A 22,081-nucleotide genomic window follows, 5' to 3' on the forward strand; every position below is an offset into this window, starting at 1 on the left:
TTATGTCTTAAGTGTCTGAAGCTGGACTTGAACTTCAGTTCTCCTGACCAGGGGTCAGTACCCTAATTCACTGTGATACCTAGCTACCCCTGATCTCAAAAGAAATTTAAAACAATCTAGTTTCCTCAGGGTGACCAGAGATCCACTGGGGCATTTCTATATTAGCATAGGCCACTGCATGCCTCTTAGAGGCTCTTGCAGTTTTGGAAAATAGGGGGCTGAGATACCTGGACCTCTCTGAAAGAAAAATCCCCCCGGGGGCATTTAAATTTCCTGTAATAATACCAAGTAAAAAGGATCTTTCTTTTTTGGTCTAAGTTTGTTGTCATTTCATGGCATAAGTAAGAGTGACATTAGTGTTTTGAAATTATCATATGCATAAGATTAAATTCCTTAGAATTTTATTTTCTGAGAATTGATGTGAATATAATTTAGTAGATGTAAATAAAATTGAAAAACAAAAATGTAGAATTCATTAAAGTTAGTTTAAAAATTAAGAAGTATTTTTGTTGCTTCATTTTAAGAAAATAAGATTTCCCAAAAGTAAGATTTCAGTATGGAAACATGATTTGTTAATAATTCATACATCATTTAATTTGGAACCTAATGAACCCTAGGTGTGTTACATCTGGAATTTAGGTACACTTGTATAATTATATGCAAATTACTTGAAAGTCACCTAAAGATGTTCTAATTGTTTTAAAGTGTTCTAGAAGCAATGCTTTGTTGTGTGCATCTATTTTAATATGGAAAATAATTGAATATATTAATAGAGAAAATTGTTTCTATAGAATCTTTCTATATGTAAATTGGGACTCTTGTAAACATCCCAAATATTTTAATGTTTGCTTTGAAGTAAAAGCACCTATGTAACACGGATACAATAATTTGTGATGCTTCTTTGATAATCTCGTGCTATTTCTAACGTGAGTATAACTGATATAAATCTTTATAAGCTGAACTCATTTGAAGTTTTGATCATTTTGGAGTTTGTTATTTAATATCTTACAGAGGGAAAGCTAGGTGGCGCAGGAATTCAAATCTGGCCTCAGACACTTAGAAAATACCCCAGCTGTGTTTTTTTGAGCAAGTCACTTAACCTCATTGCCTTAAATAATAAATTAAAACAAAAGATCTTAAGGAACTTTTGAATTGGCATTATTCTATGTCTATTTCCAGGTATAGTCAACAAAGACTATTGCAGGGAGGGGGTGGAGGTAGAGAAAGGGAGGGTGTTATCATCCATAGAAGCCAGAAAACCCAATGGGGGTTGGACAGTGTAGGTGACAAGCTCATTGAGGTAAGATGTGCAAGAGCGAGTTCTAAGACTGAACTGACTCGGTTTCCCAAAAGTGACATTTGGAAATTGTCTCACCTGACAGATTTAAGGTCTGGTTCAAGGCATTTGGCTATCTCTTCCTGGAAACTGACATCTAAATGCATAAAGGAATTTTTCTTCTCTTTATGTCTCTGATCTTTATGGTAAATTGTTGTAATCATGTCAGGTAATCAATATTAAAATCAGGTATAGAAATTTTAAATCATTTAGCTTACAGTTGTCTGAATTCTAATAGCCAGGTAGCCTATTAGTCTTGACATTTGTTGTTGGCTATATGTTCCCATGATGCTAAGAGGACATTTAAGTGAAGCAATGTTTTTGTGACATCAAGATATGATCTAGTCCTATTTTAAAGAAAGGAATGTGAGTCAACTAAATATATCAGAAGAATAGGACTATGGTCTATTTAGAAATATATTAAAGAGAAAAATTCATTTTTAGTTAAGGATGTTTGAGTCATCATTTTAATAATAGGAAAAGGTTAAAATTTTTATTTGTAAATAACATACTAGATACTCTTTGTTCTAAAATGATTATCAAAGGTATATGTTACAAGCTTAAGTTAATTTGGCAATCATTAGTGAACTGACTTCTGTACTGGAATTTGTATGGAAATTTGTAAAGTGGAAATAACAACTTATAAATGGAGGAATGATTAAAAAGGAATAATTTTTATTTGTTACTGAATTTTCTGCATATGTGAACATGATAGCAGGCAAATTAAAATGTAAATTGTAATGATCAAAGAAATTCCAGAGTTTTATTTTCTATTGATGAAAATATGAGTTTTGATTTGATTAAAATGTTCAGTTAAGAAGTTCTTTTACTAGAAAAGACCTCTAACAAGAAACTGAATTGAACAGGAATTTTGGAACAGACCTTGAAGATTAAGAAAAACATCAGATGTCTCCAGATGAAAGAAAATTTGGACCAGAAATTTATGTCTTTGTTTATCTTTTACCTATTTGTACAGGTTACTTAATCAAAAGGGACTTGATCTTTCCCCTTGATTCAGAGCACCACCCATACTTATGCCTGCTCCATATTGATAGAACTCATGTTTGTTTCCCTGCCCATTACCAGGACAGTATAAGCAGAAAAACCTTTACAAACTTAATGAAATACAGGGCGAGGAAAAAGATATATATATGAAAAAAGAAAGTGAAAAATTGTTAACTAAAATTGAGAAACTGAGAAACACCTAAGGAGGATGGAGAAAACTATAAAAAAAAGTTGGTATACGAAAGTATGTGGAAAACTCAATTTGTCCAATTGTTACATAAAGATGGATAAAATGGGTAGGCAGTAAAAGACATAACCAGAGAGACTGGAAAACTGGTCCATGTCCTTGGCTGGATTGGTACAGTGGTTCCTGATGGAAAAAGGCAGTGGGGATAATTATGACTACTTTAAATGGATTAATCTTATTACCTTTATGTAAACCTTGTCTTACATGGTTAATCATAAAAACTGTACAAGATGTAATAAGAAACATGGCGGGGGGGCAGCTAGGTGGCACAGTGGATAGAGCACCAGCCTTGGAGGCAGGAGTACCTGGGTTCAAATCCGACCTCAGACACTTAGTAATTACCTAGCCGTGTGGCCTTGGGCAAGCCACTTAACCCCATTGCCTTGAAAAATCTTAAAAAAAAAAAAGAAACATGGCGGGGGGATCCATATTCTGGAAAAGGTAATATTAAAATGTTAACTTAGAGAACTAATGATCAAAATATTAATGCTACAGAATGTGAACTGCTTGATGCTAAAGAGATTTGAGAGTCATAAGGACAAAGGGAAATTGTGGAAGCAGAATCCTTATTAAAAAGAATAGGAGGGATTCTGAGAAATCACTGTATTAAGCAATTCTGCAAATATTGACAAAAAAAGAGAACTTACCTTGAAGAATGTTATACTAAACAAACAAACATATCCTGTGTCCTGAGTTGGGGGTCCCCAGCTAAAGGATAGGACAGACAGAACAGCTTGAACTCAAGAGGTCATGCCCCAGTCACACTGTTCTTACTTCTGGAAATGTTTAATTAACTTAATAATACACCTTGTATGTAGAAAGAGGGTCATTAACACAAGTACTGTATGATCAAGAAGGGAGAACCTATTAAGGAGGTTATCAAATGAGAGTATAAGAGGTATAATCCAAAAGAGTTTGAACAATCTTGACTCTGGTAGGAGGAGTAAGCTTGCTCTCATTTCTGTATTTAGAGTTGGGTTCCTCCAGGATACAACAACCACTACTTGAGAGAACCAAAATAAAGAGTTCTCCTTCACTCACTTTGGTCTTAATTTCATTTCTAGGACAGGCCAGGTCTCTGATCAGCTTTGAGCCGCAGCAGTGCACAACAGCTGCCAATGAGATTCCTGACTCAGGTTCCCCCACACACCAAATTCACAAGTGAAGAAGTTAAATTGTTTTCCGTAAAATTCTCTGGAAATAATTATTATTTTTTTAACTTTATCTTACCAACATTACCATAGAAAACAGATTTGACTGTTCAACTAAAGACAGTCTCAAATACCCTTATAATATTAAAACTCAAGTCACACTCCACTTTTATTTAATGCCTAATGATATAACAGAAAAATTGTATCTGTTGGCAGTACGAATTAGAAAAAAGGCATTTGCTCTAAAGAACTTCAATTTAAGCACCTGAATAAAAGAGAGGAAATAAAACATATTAAATATGCATTAAATGAGAGATAACAATAAAATTCTGATTTGGGGAGCACTTGGGGAGTTAGTAAATTGGTTTAAAAAGGAATCATAGGCCCACTTCAGGAAATGAAATGTTATTTCTCTACAGTAAACTATTGCCAAAGAAGTAGTTTAATTAGCTCTGTTTTCATGAAAAATAGAAAAAATGATTCAAAAATTTATCATACAACCAGTATTCTGGGAAGAACTCTGAGAATATGAAACCAATAAAATAACAAGATCCTGACTACAAAGTTCATAAATCTACAACTAGAAGGGAGCTCTGAAGTCATCTAGTTCAACCTGATTGTTTTACTGAAGAAACTCTCAGGATATATGCTACATATATTGTTCAAATCAGATACTTAAAAAAATACTTAATGATTAATATATGAACTATTTCAACAACATAGCATGCCTTCATACATTTAGCAATTAAAACACTGAAAATTATTAGAAAATGATCTGTATATAAAAGTATAAAGCTTAATAACCATTAATGGCATAGCAATGTTTTTTTAAAGTTTGCAAAAGTTCAATCTAATCCATTCCAAATGTTTCACAAATTCTAAAATAGTCCAAATAGTTCTGCCATGCTGACAAGAGATATTACTGATTTTTATTATTTTTTTCTTTTGGGTACATTTTTTTTAATTTGAATATGTTTTTTATTAAAGATATTACTTGAGTTTTACATTCCCCCCCCCAAAATTGCGTCCCTCCCCCCCACCCCCACCCCACAGAAAGCACTCTGTCAATCTTTACTTTGTTTCCATGTTGTACCTTGTTCCAAATTGGGTGTGATGAGAGAGAAATCATATCCTTAAAGAGAAGTCTAAGAGGAAACAAGATCAGACAATAAGATATCTGTTTTTTTCCCCTAAATTAAAGGGAATAGTCCTTGCACTTTGTTCAAACTCCACAGCTCCTTATCTAGATACAGATGGTACTCCCCTTTGCAGACAGCCAAAAATCGTTCCCGATTGTTGCACTAATGGAATGACCAAGTCCTTCAAGGTTGAACATCACTCCCATGTTGCTGTTAGGGTGTACAGTGTTTTTCTGGTTCTGCTCATCTCACTCAGCATCAGTTCATGCAAATCCCTCCAGGTTTCCCTGAAATTCCGTCCCTCCTGGTTTCTAATAGAACAATAGTGTTCCATGACACACATATACCACAGTTTGCTAAGCCATTCCCCAATTGAAGGACATTTACTTGATTTCCAAGTCTTTGCCACCACAAACAGGGCTGCTATAAATATTTTTGTACAAGTAATGTTTTTACCCTTTTTCATCATCTCTTCAGGGTATAGACCCAGTAATGGTATTGCTGGGTCAAAGGGTATGCACATTTTTGTTGCCCTTTGGGCGTAGTTCCAAATAGCTCTCCAGAAGGGTTGCATGAGTTCACAGCTCCACCAACAGTGTAATAGTGTCCCAGATTTCCCACAACCCTTCCAGCAATGATCATTATCCTTCCTGGTCATACTGGCCAATCTGAGAGGTGTGAGGTGGTACCTCAGAGAAGCTTTAATTTGCATTTCTCTAATAATTAATGATTTAGAGCATTTTTTTATATGGCTATGGATTGCTTTGATCTCATCTGTAAATTGCCTTTGCATATCCTTTGACCATTTGTCAATTGGGGAATGGCTTTTTGTTTTAAAAATATGACTCAGTTCTCTGTATATTTTAGAAATGAGTCCTTTGTCAGAATCATTAGTTGTAAAGATTGTTTCCCAATTTACTACATTTCTTTTGATCTTGGTTACATTGGTTTTATCTGTGCAAAAGCTTTTTAATTTAATGTAATCGAAATCATCTAATTGGTTTTTGGTGATATTCTCCAACTCTTCCTTAGTCATAAACTGTTCCTCTTTCCATAGATCTGACAGGTAGACTAGTCCTTGATCTTCTAATTTGCTTATATATTACTGATTTTTAATAAGCTAATGTCAAAATGGATTTTAACATACCTAATATTTAAAAAGAAAACTGAATAAAATGAAGATTCACACACTTAATTTAATGAAAACCATAACCCTTTGCAGGACAATAACTAAGAGAGACAATTACCACAAGAGAAATATTTTTCTTAATTTCAATTCTAATTCATAATATGACAGAATTATTACATGAAATTTCATAGTTGGAGGAAAAAGGTCCAACTAGGAATCAGATAACACTAGTTCTAACACAATGTGTTTCTTTGGGCAAAGTACATCATCAACCTTCATATATAGAAGATGGGATTAAATGCTGTTTCTTTCATGGGATCAGTATGAGGATTAAAGGATATATGTGAAAGTACTTTGTAAATAGTAAAATCCAACTATAAAGTGTACAGAATATTATATGAATTCCAAATATTAACTTACATGAACCTCTCATTCCCAAGGTTATATTCCCAAAAGAAATGGGTAATTTGAGTTTTTAAGTAATATTAAAGAGATTTATACATGAAATGTAACAACATCCCTCCCTAACTCTTTGCAAGCTTTTTAGTCAACCAAATCTTTAAGTACCTTCTCTAGAGAGATTTTATCCTTTCCCATGACTTTAACTATAATTTTTAGTTAGTTAATTTCCAAAGTTGTATTTCCAGTCTTTACTTTTCTTCCAAGGAAAATTTCCATCACTTCTAACTACCTGCTTCTACTTGTATTTTCGCTGATCTCAAAACTCAACATTTCTACAACTTATCCCTTTCCAACAAGTCCTACTGGATTTTTCTATTTCCTAAGAGTAGCAAAATTTTCTCCCACTCAATCTTTTTTTTTTCATTTTTGTAAGGCAATGGGGATAAGTGACTCATCCAAGGTCACACAGCTAAGTAGTTCTTAAGTGTCTGAGAACGAATTTGAACTCAGGTCCTCCTGACTCCAGGGCCTATACTCTATCCATAGTGCCACCTCGCAGCTCCACTCACTCTTTTTTTTAGGGGTTTTTTGCAAGGCAAATGGGGTTAAGTGGCTTGCCCAAGGCCACACAGCTAGGTAATTATTAAGTGTCTGAGACTGGATTTGAACCCAGGTACTCCTGACTCCAGGGCCGGTGCTTTATCCAGTGCGCCACCTAGCCGCCCCTCCACTCACTCAATCTTAAACGAATTCTAAAGTCTAGTTCTAAATGTAAAATTTATGGATATTTGAATCCTCTCTTGCCTTCCCTTTAAAAAATATAATTCTTTCTTTATCCTCTCTGAAATCCATCACACACACACACACACACACACACACACACACACATACTCCCCAAAGAAAAGTTAATAATAATAGCCCACCCACAAAATGCCTTAAGACTTTGCAAAATACTGATAGTAGAATATTACAGAAGATAAATAACTAGAAAGTCATGTCTACATTTATATAAAGTAATAGGATAAAAAATATTGGGCCAAAAGAATAATACACATGAGTGCAACAATGTAAACAATGTCAAATGTGAAGCAACAAAATTCTAGTCAAATATGATTGTTCAGAGTTGATACTTTGCTCCTTTTTGTTAACTAAGATTAAACAATGTTAACCAGTTTTTCATGAATGGATGGTAAAGGAAGAAAAGTGAGAAAGTTCAGAAGGTATCTATCATTCACACCAAAAATTTTTAAATTAAAATAAATGTTTAAAGAACCAACCCCATGAGAAAAATCTGCTTCAGAGCTATTATGTGGCCCAGTACTTTTGTGGGGCTATAACTATAAAAGAGAATGAGGGCTAATAACAATTGATAATAACTCTTACTTCTACCTGCTCCAATCTAATCTACATACTGCCAACAGAAGAACATTTCTGAAACAATGACTGTCCTTAAAATTTTTGTATTTGTATTCCCGGTGCTGAACACAGTGCCTGGTAAGTAATAGGTGCTTAATAAAGGCTTGGCTGATTATTTTGTTTTCCAGCCAAAAACTTTAAATGACTCCCTTTCTATTCCATAGCAAATAAAGTTCAAACTCTTTAGCTTAGTATCCGGAAACATCTACAATCAGATTTCAATCTACCTTTCCAGTTTCATATTCCATACTATTTTCCACTTTGCCTCCAAATAGGTAGTTCATACCCTGTCCCCAAACACTTCTCACTTCCAACCTTTTGCACAAGAATTCCTTCTGGAATGTCCTTTCTTCATTCTACCAAACTAATTGTTATTATTCCTTAGAGTAGCTCATGTTCTTAAAATCACAACTTAAAGAAAAATTTTCTTATCTGAATTCTTAGAATACATTTTGACAATTAATCATATACTATAGCTTCATTACTATTATAAATTTCATGAGAGCAGGGACCAAATACTAAGAATTATTTTTCATACCTTTTAACTTCTAACACATAGTATCTTTGACTTTGATTGAAATGAAAAAAGTGTTTCTGATGGTCTGACTAAACATGTCAATCTGATTAAATCTAAAGTGCAGAAATAAAAAGAATACAGATATAGAATGAACCTGTGATTTCACTGAAACAGGGAATGCCACGGTAAGGCAACAGTAAAAATGGGCAAAGGTCAACTTTAACTGTTCTAAGAAAAGAAAAAAAAGTTAATTTCAAGACTCATTATAAATTTTCTAAAAAACTTTTGAGACTTTAGTTTACAATACATGTTTGAAGATTCAATTTTTTCTCTTCTCTTATAAATATATTTTGAGTGGGCTATACTCCTCAAAGACAAGATGAGAAAGAAAACTTTTTTGGTATAATAACATTTTACTCACAAGAATAAAAAAATGATAATTACACTAACAAAAAAGGATACCAGCTTTAGCAAAGTCTCTTATCCCACACTGAGGTAATCCTGATGTGTTCTGCATGTAGAAATCCAAGTAAAACCAATGGGCAAGTTCGATCTGAAAACATACTCGGATAGCATTGTCCTTTTCCTCACTGGGAATATGCAAAATAAATTGACTGCCAAAAACACAAAAACAAGGCAAAAATTACATTCAGAAACAGTAATAAAGTTAAAACATGCAATTAACAGCCTAGAAGTGGGACCAATAAGGCACAGAAATGAAAAGGGTTAACCAAAGAAGTTTTACTGGCATAAAAGCACTCTTCAATCATAAAAGAAAGTTCTACTTGTGAGAAATCCCTGAGTTTCTGGTTTCCACAAGGTGTATGTAAGAGGAGGCTGTTAGTTAAAGATATACATTACAACAGTCTATGGCTATTGATTAGATTGAAAGGCACAGGAATGTGGGAAAAAGACTAAAGGGAGGATAAAGGAATTGATCTGGAACAATCACTGAACTGGAAGAGGTCTTCCAACCTGACCTAAAAATGCCAAACCTGAGATTAGACTAAACACTGCTCCAACTTGTCTGGGTTGACTTAGGAACCCTGACCTTACACAAATGTACTTGAGTAATTAGCTTCATGCATATTAACTCGAACACTCCCTGTGATGATTGAGAGTCTTCAGTATAACAAGCATCCTATGTACTGGGAGGAGAAAGAACGTTTAAGAGTATTATGAAGAGGGCGTGTTGATCAGATTGTACCCTGACAATTCATACCAAAGTGTAGCTTGGAGGGAGGAAAAATTGTACATAATGGTATATAAAATTGTACATAAAACTGGACATTGTCACAATTCGGGGCTTTTTTCCATTAGGGGAAACTGCCTGTTCCTGCTGGGATGCTAATTAATAAAAAGCCTTACAATCGCTCCAGGCTAAGTTTTATTATTCTGAGTCATTTATAACATACTCCTCACGAAATCATTTCACCATGATACACAAATTCAGATAGAAAGGTAACAGCTAATTTTTTTTAATTAAACAATCAGAAATTATTACAGGAAGAAATACTGGTAAAAAAATCCAAAATAACTTTTGATTCTAAAATAGTCCAAACACTATTAAAATAAATAGTACTTAGCACTAAGTTCCACCTGCACAACCATATTTCCAAGAATCCACAAAAAGAAATGTCATAAAATTAAATGCAGAACCTTCTACAAATATAAATAAGCTTGTGACTTGACCAATAAACAATATTAAAAGAAATTATTAAGCAGGCACTCTCTTACGCATTAATATGTGGTACAAACTCTAAGGTTTCATCTCAAATCTAGAAAACTGACAAAGGTGGTAAAAGCTAGGCTCTTCAAAATCAGAAGACAAGCACATTGTTATGTAGTTGATGGAGACATGAATTAATTTCGTTACAGTGACTAAATTATTTATAGCCTTTGAATCAGTGAATCCCTACTATGCATATACCTCAAGCAGGGGGAAAGGAACTATATAAAAATAATTATACTAGTACATTTTTATGGTAGCAAAATAAACAAAAACGAAGACTAGAAATGAATTAAAGGTCCAGTATTTGAGAAATGGCTGAACTTATGGCATATGATTGCCATATCAGGGCTGTCCAATCTTACTTTTAAAAGTTTTTATTGAAACAATTGACAATTTATCTTCATTTGCCATTTTAGTAAGAGCTCTGCAGTAGTTCGCCACATTTTGGCCAGCCCTATAGTGCAGGGATAAAAGAGAGATAAGAATTCAGAGAAACTTAGGAAGACTTAAATGTGGAATAAAGTAGGCAAAATCAAAAGAACAAGATATGGGGCAGCTAGGTGGTGAAGTGGATAAAGCACCGGCCCTGGAGTCAGGAGTACCTGGGTTCAAATCCAGTCTCAGACACTTAATAATTACCTAGCCGTGTGGCTTTGGGCAAGCCATTTAACCCCATTTGCCTTGCAAAAACCTAAAAAGAAAAAATACACACTTGCCACAACAACTTAAAAGAAAAACCGAATTTTTAGCATTCAATTTTGATTGCTAATATTTTTTCTTGTTTTCTTATTAACTTTTTCAATTAATAAGCATTAAAAACATTTAGAGCCAAAGTATTCGGATCAATGCCATGGCCAATTTTGAGTAGAGGACTGGTATCAAGTAACTGTCAGGCCTGGAATCAGGAAGATTCATTTTCTTGATCTCAAATTGGCTTCAGACACTTACTGTGTAATCCTTGGCAAGTCACTTAACCCTGATTGCCTCAGTTTCCTCTTCTGTAAAATGAGCTGAAGGAAATAGCAAAATACTCTAGTACCTTTACCAAAAGGTCCAAATGGGGCCATGAAAAGCAGGACACAATTGAAAAATAAACTGAACAACATGTCAAAAGTGAAACAATGTCAAAAGTGAAACAATCCTGCCCTATATATGCACATTCTTTAGAATGGGATAGAACAGTAACTATTTTACTTTTTGTCTTGCTATATATGAGGAAACTTCCTCTACCAATGCAGATCAGTATTGAGGGGTTTAATGATTTGCCCAATCACAAACAATTTAGGTGTCACATATAAAATACACAGAAACTTAATAAAAGGTAGGTTTAGAAGGGAAAGAAATTTAACCCCATATGCCTTTCAAAAATCTAAAAAGAAAAAAAAAGAAGACTCACTTGAAAGCTTATCGATGTACAGAAAAGAATATTTCAAAAGGGGTTGTGGATAAATTAATAAAATTTGGTAATTTTTAAATAGGCGAGGCCAAAGAGTGGAGTCAAAAATGAAAGGGTAAGGGGCAGCTAGGTGGTATAGTGGATAGAGCACCGGCCCTGGAGTCAGGAATAACAGAGTTCAAATCCGGCCTCAGACACTTAATAATTACCTAGCCGTGTGGCCTTGGCCAAGTCACTTAACCCCACTGCCTGGCAAAAAAAACCCTAAAAAAAAATGAAAGGGAAACTGCAAACCTGAATGACAAGAATCATGGTGGTACCCTCAACAATAATAAGGAATTATGCAAGCAGAGTAAGTTTGAGGAGATACATAACAAATTCTGTTTGGGGCAAGATGAGTTTTAAACATATCCTTTGTAGGAATACAAAAAGGCAAGAAATCATGAATTGTCAAACTCAGAACACAATGTTTTTTTTAAATTTCTATTTATTTATTTATGTATGTATGTATGTATGTATGTTTTAGATTTTTTGCAAGGTAATGGGGATAAGTGGCTTGCCCAAGGCCACACGGCTAGGTAATTATTAAATGTCTGAGGCCGGATTTGAACCCAGGTACTCCTGACTCCAGGGCTGGCACTCTATCTGCTGCGCCACCTAACTTCCCCATTTTTTTAATAAAGGGTATTTCACATTTATTTGTAAAACATGAGTTCAACCATTCTTTCCTAGCCATTGTTCCAGCTCCCCAGACCAAAATTTTAAGCTTATTCCAATAGCAGTTATAATGAAACTTTTTAACCAAACCCTATCCCATTTCTCCCCCTCAATCAAGAAAATGACCATTCTTAAAAAAACTTAATGAGTATAACAGTACCCATAATAAAACAAAATAAAAGCTATAAAACTTGAAAGATAATGGCAGTACAAGGAATATCTAGCCTGAATTAGTTATATAGACTCAATTGCTACAAAATGCAATCAATTACATATTTGATTTAATTTTAAAATATACCACAAACAATATTTTGGTAGTTAAAATATTTTGAAATGGGATATGTACAACCAAATTCTGAAATTAAAAATTTTAATTTAGCAACTTAGAAGTGTAATCCAGGAGATTTAAAATCTAATCAAGACACAAACATATATAAATATATATATATATATATTATATATATTATATATATACACACACATATATATTCTGCTTCCTTTTCAATTTAATCATTTTTTTAAAATTTCAAGTTGTGAAGAAGTAAGTTGGTTCCTGTGTGACCTTGGGTAAGTCACTTAATCTGTTTGCCTTTATCAACTGGAAAAGAAAATGGTAAACCACTCCAGTATCTTTGCCAGGAAAGCCCCAAGGACAATACTGTTGTGATATGGATCCCAGGGTAACAACAGTGTAAGACATGATCGAACAACAAATAACTAGATTCTTTTCAAGTTTTAAAGACTTCAAGCTTAGGCAGCCATAGACATAAAAGAAATAAAATGTCAGTTAAAAAAAAAAGACAATGGCAGCTAGGTGGCATAGTCAATAGAGCAGCAGCCCAGGAGCCAGGAGGACATGAGTTCAAATATGGCCTCAGACATTTAATAATTATCTAACTGTGACCTTGGGCAAATCACTTAAACCCATTGCCTTGCAAAAAAACAAAACAAAACAAAAAGACCTCAGATCACTGATCCATAGAATTTATGTGCAGGATAGGCCCATCAAGTAAAAGTCTTTCATTTTTATAAATGAACAGAGGCATAAAGAGGTCCAACAGAGCTACAAGAATAAACAGCTTTCTATTTACCCTAGAGTGAAAATAGACTTTTTAGCATCTTTGCAGGTCAAGTTCTTCTGTTGAATTCCTAAGGTCTGGTTCTCTCCAAGGCGGAATTCTCTTTTACCTGGGGGGTTAGCTTCCTTAAGCTGCTCCATCCCTTGGAAGACTTTCTTTTTTCTGGTTCTCTATAGCCTGTATTCCTTTCCTCCCCTTGGATTCAATGTTTCCTATCGTCTAGTAGTTCTACTTCAAAGCTACAGGCCTAATACTGATGGTTGGAAGGGCAGAAAAATCCTCATTCTTCCCACCACTTCAAGAGTTTCTGTCTTGCATTGTCTCCTATCAAAAGAGAACTAGTGAAATCAATTCAGGGTTTAGTAATTTTAATCCCCCAGCAGCATGGCTAATTTGCTTACAATCAAATCCAATAGAAGTTGTTACCTTTTTGACTGGGCTAAACAGAGAAGTGCTGAATCTCATAAATAAAGGCAATCATCTTTTACAATTAATTTAACACCATGTTAATACATTGTAATGATATTTTGGCCCTGCAGCTACATTAATTATAATAATATTAAACTGAATTTGAGACTTTTTTAAAAGCCCTAACTAGTCTTGAAATATTCACCTGTATACTTTCAATTTTTATTCAGTTTTATGGTGGTTGGTGAGCCTGCTCAGTCAGGTTCGACTCTTCATGACCCCATTTGAAGTTTTCTTGACATACTGGAGTGGTTTGCCATTTTCTCCTCCAGCTCAATAAGGTTTTAAGTGCAGGACCACACTGCTAGTAAGGATCTGATGCCAGATTTGAACTTAGAAAGATTAAAGGATTTAGGCAGCTAGGTAACAGAATGGATTTAGCACCAGACTTGGAATCTGGGAAATCTGAGTTCAAATCCTGTCTCAGATGCTTAATAGCTTTGTCACTCTAGGCAAGTCATTGAATTTCAGTTTGCCTCAGTTTTCTCATCTGAAAACTTAACAGCATCTTATCTCCCAGAATTGCTGAGGATTTAATAAGATAATAAATGCAAAATGCTTAGCACAGTGCCTTGTATATATTAAGTGCTATAAAATTGTTAGCTATCGTTATTTAATTTCTGAAACAATATTTAATAGCTAGAGTTCCTGTAAATATATCCTAATCAACTGCTCAGTGCAATTTTAAATTATCTAATCCTTCCCTTAATCTTATTTTCATCACCTACAAATTAATCCAAATTTTTAAACCACGCTTAACACGCCATCGGCATATAGCCATTACCTTTGACCTTAACCATTACTCACAAATTCACTCCTTCCATATTCATTATTCTGAAATTTCCTTATCTGATCACAGAAAATCGAGGGCAGAAAAATAGGGCGGAGAAAGGAGAAAATTCTATGCGAAAGGTGATTTAAAAATGTCAAAGAAGGGGAACTTACAGTGACATGTGATTGCTAGGAATATGAATAAAGTGGAAGCAGAAACATATAAGAAACGAATCTCAAACTAGGTAAATCAATGCAATTTTTTTTAAAAAAGCGGGGTCTTCGGGGAAAGAAGTGTGTGGGGGGTATTTGAAAAAGGACGAGAGAATGTGGGCAGGAGGAAAAGCCGATAACGGGAAGAAAAGACCATTAGGCAGAGAGGACTGGGGGGTCTGGGGGTTCCCAGGGGAAGCCGGGGAACAGAACGACGCCAAGGGGCTGGGGAGGCCGGAGGCCGGAGGCCGGGGGGCCTGCGGGAGGCGCGGCGCCGGGGTGCAGGGGCGCCGGGGTGCAGGGGCGCCGGGGTGCAGGGGCGCCGGGGTGCAGGGGCGCCGGGGTGCAGGGGCGCCGGGGTGCAGGGGCGCCGGGCTGCAGGGGCGCCGGGGTGCAGGGGCGCCGGGGTGCAGGGGCGCCGGGCTGCAGGGGCGCCGGGGTGCAGGGGCGCCGGGCTGCAGGGGCGCCGGGGTGCAGGGGCGCCGGGGTGCAGGGGCGCCGGGGTGCAGGGGCGCCGGGCTGCAGGGGCGCCGGGGTGCAGCGGCGCCGGGGTGCAGGGGCGCCGGGCCTCGGGTACCTGCAGAGATCGTCCAGGACGCTGCCGGGAATCTCCACTCGCTTGGTCTCCATGATGAGCACCAGCGGCAGAAGCAGAGCATCCCGGGCAGCCCGGGGCGGGCCCTGCACGCGCACCCGCGTGCTCACACACGCCACACCCGCACAGGCGCGAACGCGAGCTGCCGCGGCTCCCCGACAAACGCACAAGTCGCCCTCCGCGCGAACGCCGCTCCCAAAGGCGAGGAGGAGCTGGGGAAGGGGCGGAAGCCTCGCACCCCCGCGACCCGACGGGCGGGCTCGGGAGCCGCGACCGAGGGGGGCGTGGCCAGATGGGTCGGCCTTCGTGAATCCTTAGGGTCCAATGAGAAGCGAGCGTAAGGAGAGGAGAGGGACTTCACCAATAGCAGGTTTGTTTGTTGAGGAGTCAGGTCCAATCGGTGTTTAGGAAGCGCGGTCGCGACCCGAGAGGGAAGCCTCTGGTTGAAGTGCGCAGGCGCGTCTTGTTTCTGCTTTCCTCTTCTGTGGTCCCGGGGCGTCTGAAAGCCCCCTTCCCCGCGCCTTGTCCGTGTCTCCCTGGCTGCGCAGCTTCCTCCCGGAGGGAGAAATAAGATTCTCGAGGAATTTATCCTGAGAAACAACACGAACTCGTGTTTATTTATGCAAAATATCAACGAAGTTATAGAAGCTCAGGGGCTTGAACAGAACCTTGGAGGGACTAGGAACTCCAAGATGTAGCCTTAAGTGGGGGATGCTTCCCGGCCCCGGAGGGCAGAGAGGACAGAGGCCTGCAAATGGCAGAAGAAGGAAAGTGTGAGGAAGGTGAAGGGGCCGGCTTGACCTGAAGGTAGAGTGCAGCAAGCGGGAAGGAAGTTGAATTTACAAAGTCTTTAAATCTCATATTGTTGAGTTCGGTATTTTAGAGCAGGGACTGTTGTACTTTTTCTGTATGTATTTCCAAAACACAGTGTTTTGCACATGAGTGCTTAGTAAATGGTTCCTTGTTCATCATTTTAGAGACAATAGAGAGAAACTGGTTTTTTTTTTTTTAATCGGGGACTCCAGTGGTAAAATCTGTGCTTTAAGAGGTTTCTTCAGGGCAACTAGGTGGCATAGTGGGTAGAGCACCTGCCCTGGAATCCACCCTCAGACCTCGGGCAAGTCACTTAACTCCATTACCTTGCAAAAAAACCCGCTACTACATATATATATATATATATATATATATATGTGTGTGTGTGTGTGTGTGTATGTATATATGTATACATACACATATATATATATATATATATATATGCATACACACACACATATATACATAAAAAGTTTCTTCAGTAGTTTTGTGGGGTATGAATGGGAGAAAGGTTAGCCTGGAAACAAAGTAAGATAGTAACAGATCATAAGATAGTAACCATGTAAATGGAGAAAAAACACACGTGGATGAATTGAATACAAACTGCTGTGGCATTCTAAAAAATCTTCAAACTCAGTTTCAGGATAACGTTCTACTTGGACCCTTTCTTGATTTTCCCCCTTCCCCTACTGCTAGTGCTGTTCTCAAAAAATTACAATTTATTTTGCATGTAAACATATATAACATTTTTTTTGCATTCTTATATAATGTTTAGGCCCTCAGAGCTGCCTTGCCTTCTCTAGCTGGCTACTATGATGGCTCAGTCATTGAGCATTCTAGCTTTTTGTTAATGACCAACTTTGGTAATTGCCAAGAAGGATTCACTGGCCCTTATTGACCAATGAGTAAGATTAGCTGTTGAGTTCACATCTTTAAATATGTGTTTTCCATCCCTCTCTTCAATTATCTGTAAATAATTGGTCTAGCCTTGAAGGGACAACTAGTGAAACTTCATCTAAGTAATAGAAATGGTGAATTGTGAACATACGGCTGCTATCACATATATGTTTAGACAAGCTTGAGCCTATATTTTCTGCTTTTGTTTCCTTCCCTGAGCAGAAATGACCAAGTAGTAGCCCACAGATGTCCAGCCTAGGAGGAAACTGAGTTCAAAATTTCTTTTGATATTGGTGCCCTTGCTTTGAGTTGACTGGCAGCAAAGTGGATTTTCTTCATTGTAGAGAATGACCACTGACAAGAGTAATTCAATCCCCATCTGATACAACTTAAACAAAAATTTAAAATAAAAGGAAAGGAAATGCCAAAATAACTATGGTTTGAGCAAGAATTCTTTTTTATTAAAGATTTTATTTGAGTTTTACAATTTTTCTCCCAATCTTACTTCCCTCCCCACACCACCCCACAGTCTTTACTTTATTTCCATGTTGTACATTGATCCAAATTGAGTGTGATGAGAGAGAAATCATATCCTTATGGAAGAAACAAAAAGTCTTAGAGATAACAAGATCAGACGATAAGATATCTGGTTTTTCCCCTAAATTAAAGGGAATAGTCCTTGAACTTTGTTCAAACTCCACAGTTCTTTCTCTGGATACAGATGGTATTACTCCATTGCAGACAGTCCAAAATTGTCCCTGATTGTTGCACTGATGGAATGAGCAAGTCTATCAAGGTTGAACATCACCTCCATGTTGCTGTTAGGGTGTACAGTGTTTTTCTGGTTCTGTTCATCTCACTTGGTATCAGTTCATGCAAATCCCTTCAGGCATCCCTGAATTCCCATCCCTCCTGGTTTCTAATAGAACAGTAGTGTTCCATGACATACATATACCACAATTTGCTAAGCCATTTCCCAGTTGAAGGACATTTACTCGATTTCCAATTCTTTGCCACCACAAACAGGGCTGCTATGAATATTTTTGTACAAGTGATATTTTTACCATTTTCATCATCTCTTCAGGGTATACAGACCCAGTAGTGGTATTGCTGGATCAAAGGGTATGCTCATTTTTGTTGCCCTTTGGGTGTAGTTCCAAATTTCTCTCCAGAAAGGTTAGATGAGTTCACAGCTCCACCAATAGTGTAATAGTATCCCAGATTTCCCACAACCCTTCCAACAATAATTATTACCTTTTCTGGTCATATTGACCAGTCTGAGAGGTGTGAGGTGGTACCTCAGAGAAGCTTTAATTTGCATTTCTTTAATAAGTAATGATTTAGAGCAATTTTTCATATGGTTATGGATTGCTTTGATCTCCTCATCTGTAAATTGCCTTTGCATATCCTTTGACCATTTGTCAATTGGGGAATGGTTTTTTGTTTTAAAAATATGACTCAGTTCTCTGTGTATTTTAGAAATGAGTCCTTTGTCAGAATCTTTAGTTGTAAAGATTGTTTCTCAATTTACTACATTTCTTTTGATCTTGGTTACAGTGGTTTTATCTGTGCAAAAGCTCTTTAATTTAATGTAATCAAAATCATCTAGTTTGTTTTTGGTGATGTTCTTCATCTCTTCCTTAGTCATAAACTGCTCCCCTTTCCATAGATCTGACAGGTAAACTAATCCTTGATCTTCTAATTTGCTTATAGTATTGTTTTTTATGTCTAAATCCTGTAACCATTTGGATCTCATCTTGGTAAAGGGTGTGAGGTGTTGGTCTAATCTAAGTTTCTTCCATACTAACTTCCAATTTTGGGGGCAAGAATTCTTAACAAAGTAAAGGTATCCCCAGCTTTCTGGGGAAAATAATGTATGCATAATACACCTTTAAATTTCTTATTTTTTTTTTTGCAAGGCAAACAGCTAGGTAATTAATAAGTATCTGAGGCCGGATTTGAACCCAGGTACTCCTGACTCCAGGGCCAGTGCTTTAACCACTACGCCACCTAGCTGCCCTTTAAATTTATTCTGAACATCATTTTCTTAAGTGTAGACAAACGGCAAAATAAATCAAGTCTTGATTTGTAGCATTTGCCGATTTCCAATGTATAAATACACTGAAAATTTAACAATCAGTTCTTTTGAGCTGGTACAAGCTATCTCCAGTATGCCCCTGGATAGAAATGATAATAGAAACACTGTCTGATAGTTCTGATTTACTGAGGTGATGACAAAAAGGAAAAAAAATCAATGTTGGAGAAGTACCAATAGCCAGTAATGCATGGTTGATGTAGTGAACTGATTCAACCCCTCTGGAGAGTAATATGGAACTATGCCCAAGTAGAAACATGTCCAAAAGAAATTATTAAAAATGGGAAAGTCCCCCATGTTCCAAAATGTTTATAGCGGTTCTTTTTATAGTGGCAAAGAATTGGAAATTGAGTGGATGTCCATCAATTGGGGAATGACTGAACCAGTTTATGGTTTATGAATCTTATGGAATACTATTGTTTTATAAGAAACTATGAATGATTGAACTCTAGAGAAGCATGGAAATTACAGGAACTGATACTGAGCAAAGGGAGCAGAACCAAGAGAATATTGTACATATTAATAGCAGCATTGTGAGTTGATCCTTTTTGATGGATGCAGCTCCTCTCAGCTTCTCAGAGTGTTAGACCAAACCTATACAAGGCCATGCACATCCAGACAAAATAAAAAAAAAACAAAGAAAAAAAGGAATCTACAGAATCTGAATGAACACTATATTCACATTTAAAATTTTTCTCTTAAGTTTTTTCTTCCTATTCCTCTGGTTTTCTTTCTTTTCCCTTATATGTAAACATTTTTAAACACAAATGTACTTGAACAATATTCACTAGATTGCTGCTGAGGGGAGGGGCGTGGGAATATAATGCATGTGGATGAATGTTGAAAAACTTTAAAAACATGTAATTGGAAAACTAAAATAAAATATTTCTTAAAGCTTAAAAAAAACAGGATAGATATCATTGGACCTTTGATCTTTTCATAGGATGGTAGAGTTGGAAGCAGCTTTAGGGATCAAGTCTACTTCATTTATTTTACAGATGAAGGAGCTAGTTATGACCCACAAGGGATTTTCCCAGGATGTCAGAGCACAAGTATGACTTGACCCTGGTCTTTTTTTTTTTTGGACTGGTTTCTGAAAAATCACTTTTGTTTCCACTATACCATTAAAAATCAAATCAACTTTAAGTCAAAGACTTGCTAAGGCTGAGAAAAGGCAAAGCATTTAAATAATGGGAGAATGTGACATGCTGGAGAGAGTGCTCTGTTTGCACAGTGTACATAGGCACTGGACACGTGGCCACATAGCATGGTAACCCATGGAAAATGACCAATGAGAATAAATACTTATTCACTCAAACTAATTGAGCTGCCCTTGAGAGACTTTAAATAGCCCAACTTGCAGAGTCTGCATGATAAACAGTGCCCTGGAATATCTTCATTTTTTTCATCTAGCTACTTGAAAGTTCTATTGGCAGAAGTTGTTTCACTATCTATGATCACATCTCTACAGAAACCTGCACTGTCAGGAAGTGTTTGATGGCTCATGTTGAATTCCTTCATTGGATCCCATGTCATCAGCTTTCATTTGACTTTATAGGCTGCCAGCAAGTAATGCCTTCGAAGCCATTAGAATCAGTAAGGGAAATCTTTTCTGCCTAAACAATAAAAATGAAGTTGAATATGAAAATTACATTATATTACTTTAACTTCCATAACAATGGATGCAAACATCATCATCTAGGTCTTCTGATTATCCTTGTACATACTATTTTTAGATGCTGAAGTGAGCAAATTCTCTCTTGAAGGCAACTAGGTGGTGCAGTGGATAGAGCACTGGCCTTCTAGTAAGGAGGACCTGAGTTCAAATCCACCCTCAGACACCTAATTACATAGCTGTGTGACCTTGGGCAAGCCACTTAACCCATTGCCTTAAATAAATTTTTTTTAAAAAAGATATTGAGAGGGGCAGCTAGGTGGCATAGTGGATAAAGCACCGGCCTTGGAGTCAGGAGTACCTGGGTTCAAATCCAATCTCAGACATTTAATAATTGCCTAGCTGTGTGGCCTCGGGCAAGCCACTTAACCCCATTTGCTTTGCCAAAAAAAAAAAAACCCTAAAAAAAAGATATTGAGAGATGGAAGTAATCATCTTTGGATGGAAGAAAGTTATTAATCAAAAAGATCAGCTTTATTTCACTTGAACATTCAAAAGAGACTTTAGAAAGCCAAAAGTTGCTGAGTCTGATTGATAATCCAAGTTGAAGAGTAATCTCCTTTTCCATCTAGCTACTTGAAATCTCTTTTGACAAGGGTTGTTTCATTATCTATGATCACATCTGTGGGAAAATCTCCACTATCAGGCAGTGTTTCAGGGCATCACTGAATTCTTTCATTCTGGCTCAAGTGCCCCCTCCATTGTCACCTTGGTGTCACCAGGTGCCATTGTCACTGCTATTGTCATGTTGGTGTCACCAAGTGCCACTGCCACCATTGTTGTCACCTTGGTGTCACCAAGTCCTACTCTTGTTACCTTGGTGTCACCAAGAGCCACTGCCATTGTCATCTGCATGGCAACAAGTGCCACCCATCGCTGTCAAGCAGTGCTAAAACCAAGCCACCTCTGCTGTGAAGGAATTTGTGTTAACAGGGAATGAATCCTCTGGAAGTCATATAACTTCAGACTGCTGAAGCTCTAAGGACTCTATAGGCAACTCTGATTCTTATGCCAACATGCCAGGTCAGTCTTCTAATGGCAATGAGCCCAGCCCACTGATGAACAAATTTCAAGAAGAACATAGACCCACCATTGTTACCCATGGAATAGTGCTGTCTGTTGGTTGCCACTATGTGCCAGAACCATTGTCAAACTGTGTGCTTCTACCTGCCACTACTAATATGTTCATCTTGGTGTCACCAAGCACCACCATAAATGGCAGCTGTATGACAACAGCATTGTCATGGACTTGCCCCAAGTGCCACTTCCTTTTTCACCTATTGGTTTC

General features: G+C 37.2%; 1 protein-coding gene across 1 annotated transcript in view; it reads right to left on the bottom strand.

Annotated features, from left to right (window-relative positions):
* LOC141498797 (uncharacterized) overlaps positions 1-21,648 on the bottom strand; it is a 50,201-nt gene extending 28,553 nt beyond the window's left edge. The window contains exons 1-4 of the mRNA XM_074201900.1: positions 21,502-21,648; positions 15,738-15,903; positions 15,296-15,626; positions 8,908-8,956 (exon numbers count right to left, since the gene is read on the bottom strand). Of these exons, the coding sequence (XP_074058001.1) occupies positions 8,908-8,956; positions 15,296-15,626; positions 15,738-15,903; positions 21,502-21,648 (693 nt within the window). The remainder of the gene's footprint in view (positions 1-8,907; positions 8,957-15,295; positions 15,627-15,737; positions 15,904-21,501) is intronic.
* Positions 21,649-22,081: the final 433 nt, after the last annotated feature.

The sequence above is a fragment of the Macrotis lagotis genome, chromosome X (genome assembly GCF_037893015.1).
Source record: "Macrotis lagotis isolate mMagLag1 chromosome X, bilby.v1.9.chrom.fasta, whole genome shotgun sequence".
Lineage (NCBI taxonomy): Eukaryota > Metazoa > Chordata > Mammalia > Peramelemorphia > Peramelidae > Macrotis > Macrotis lagotis.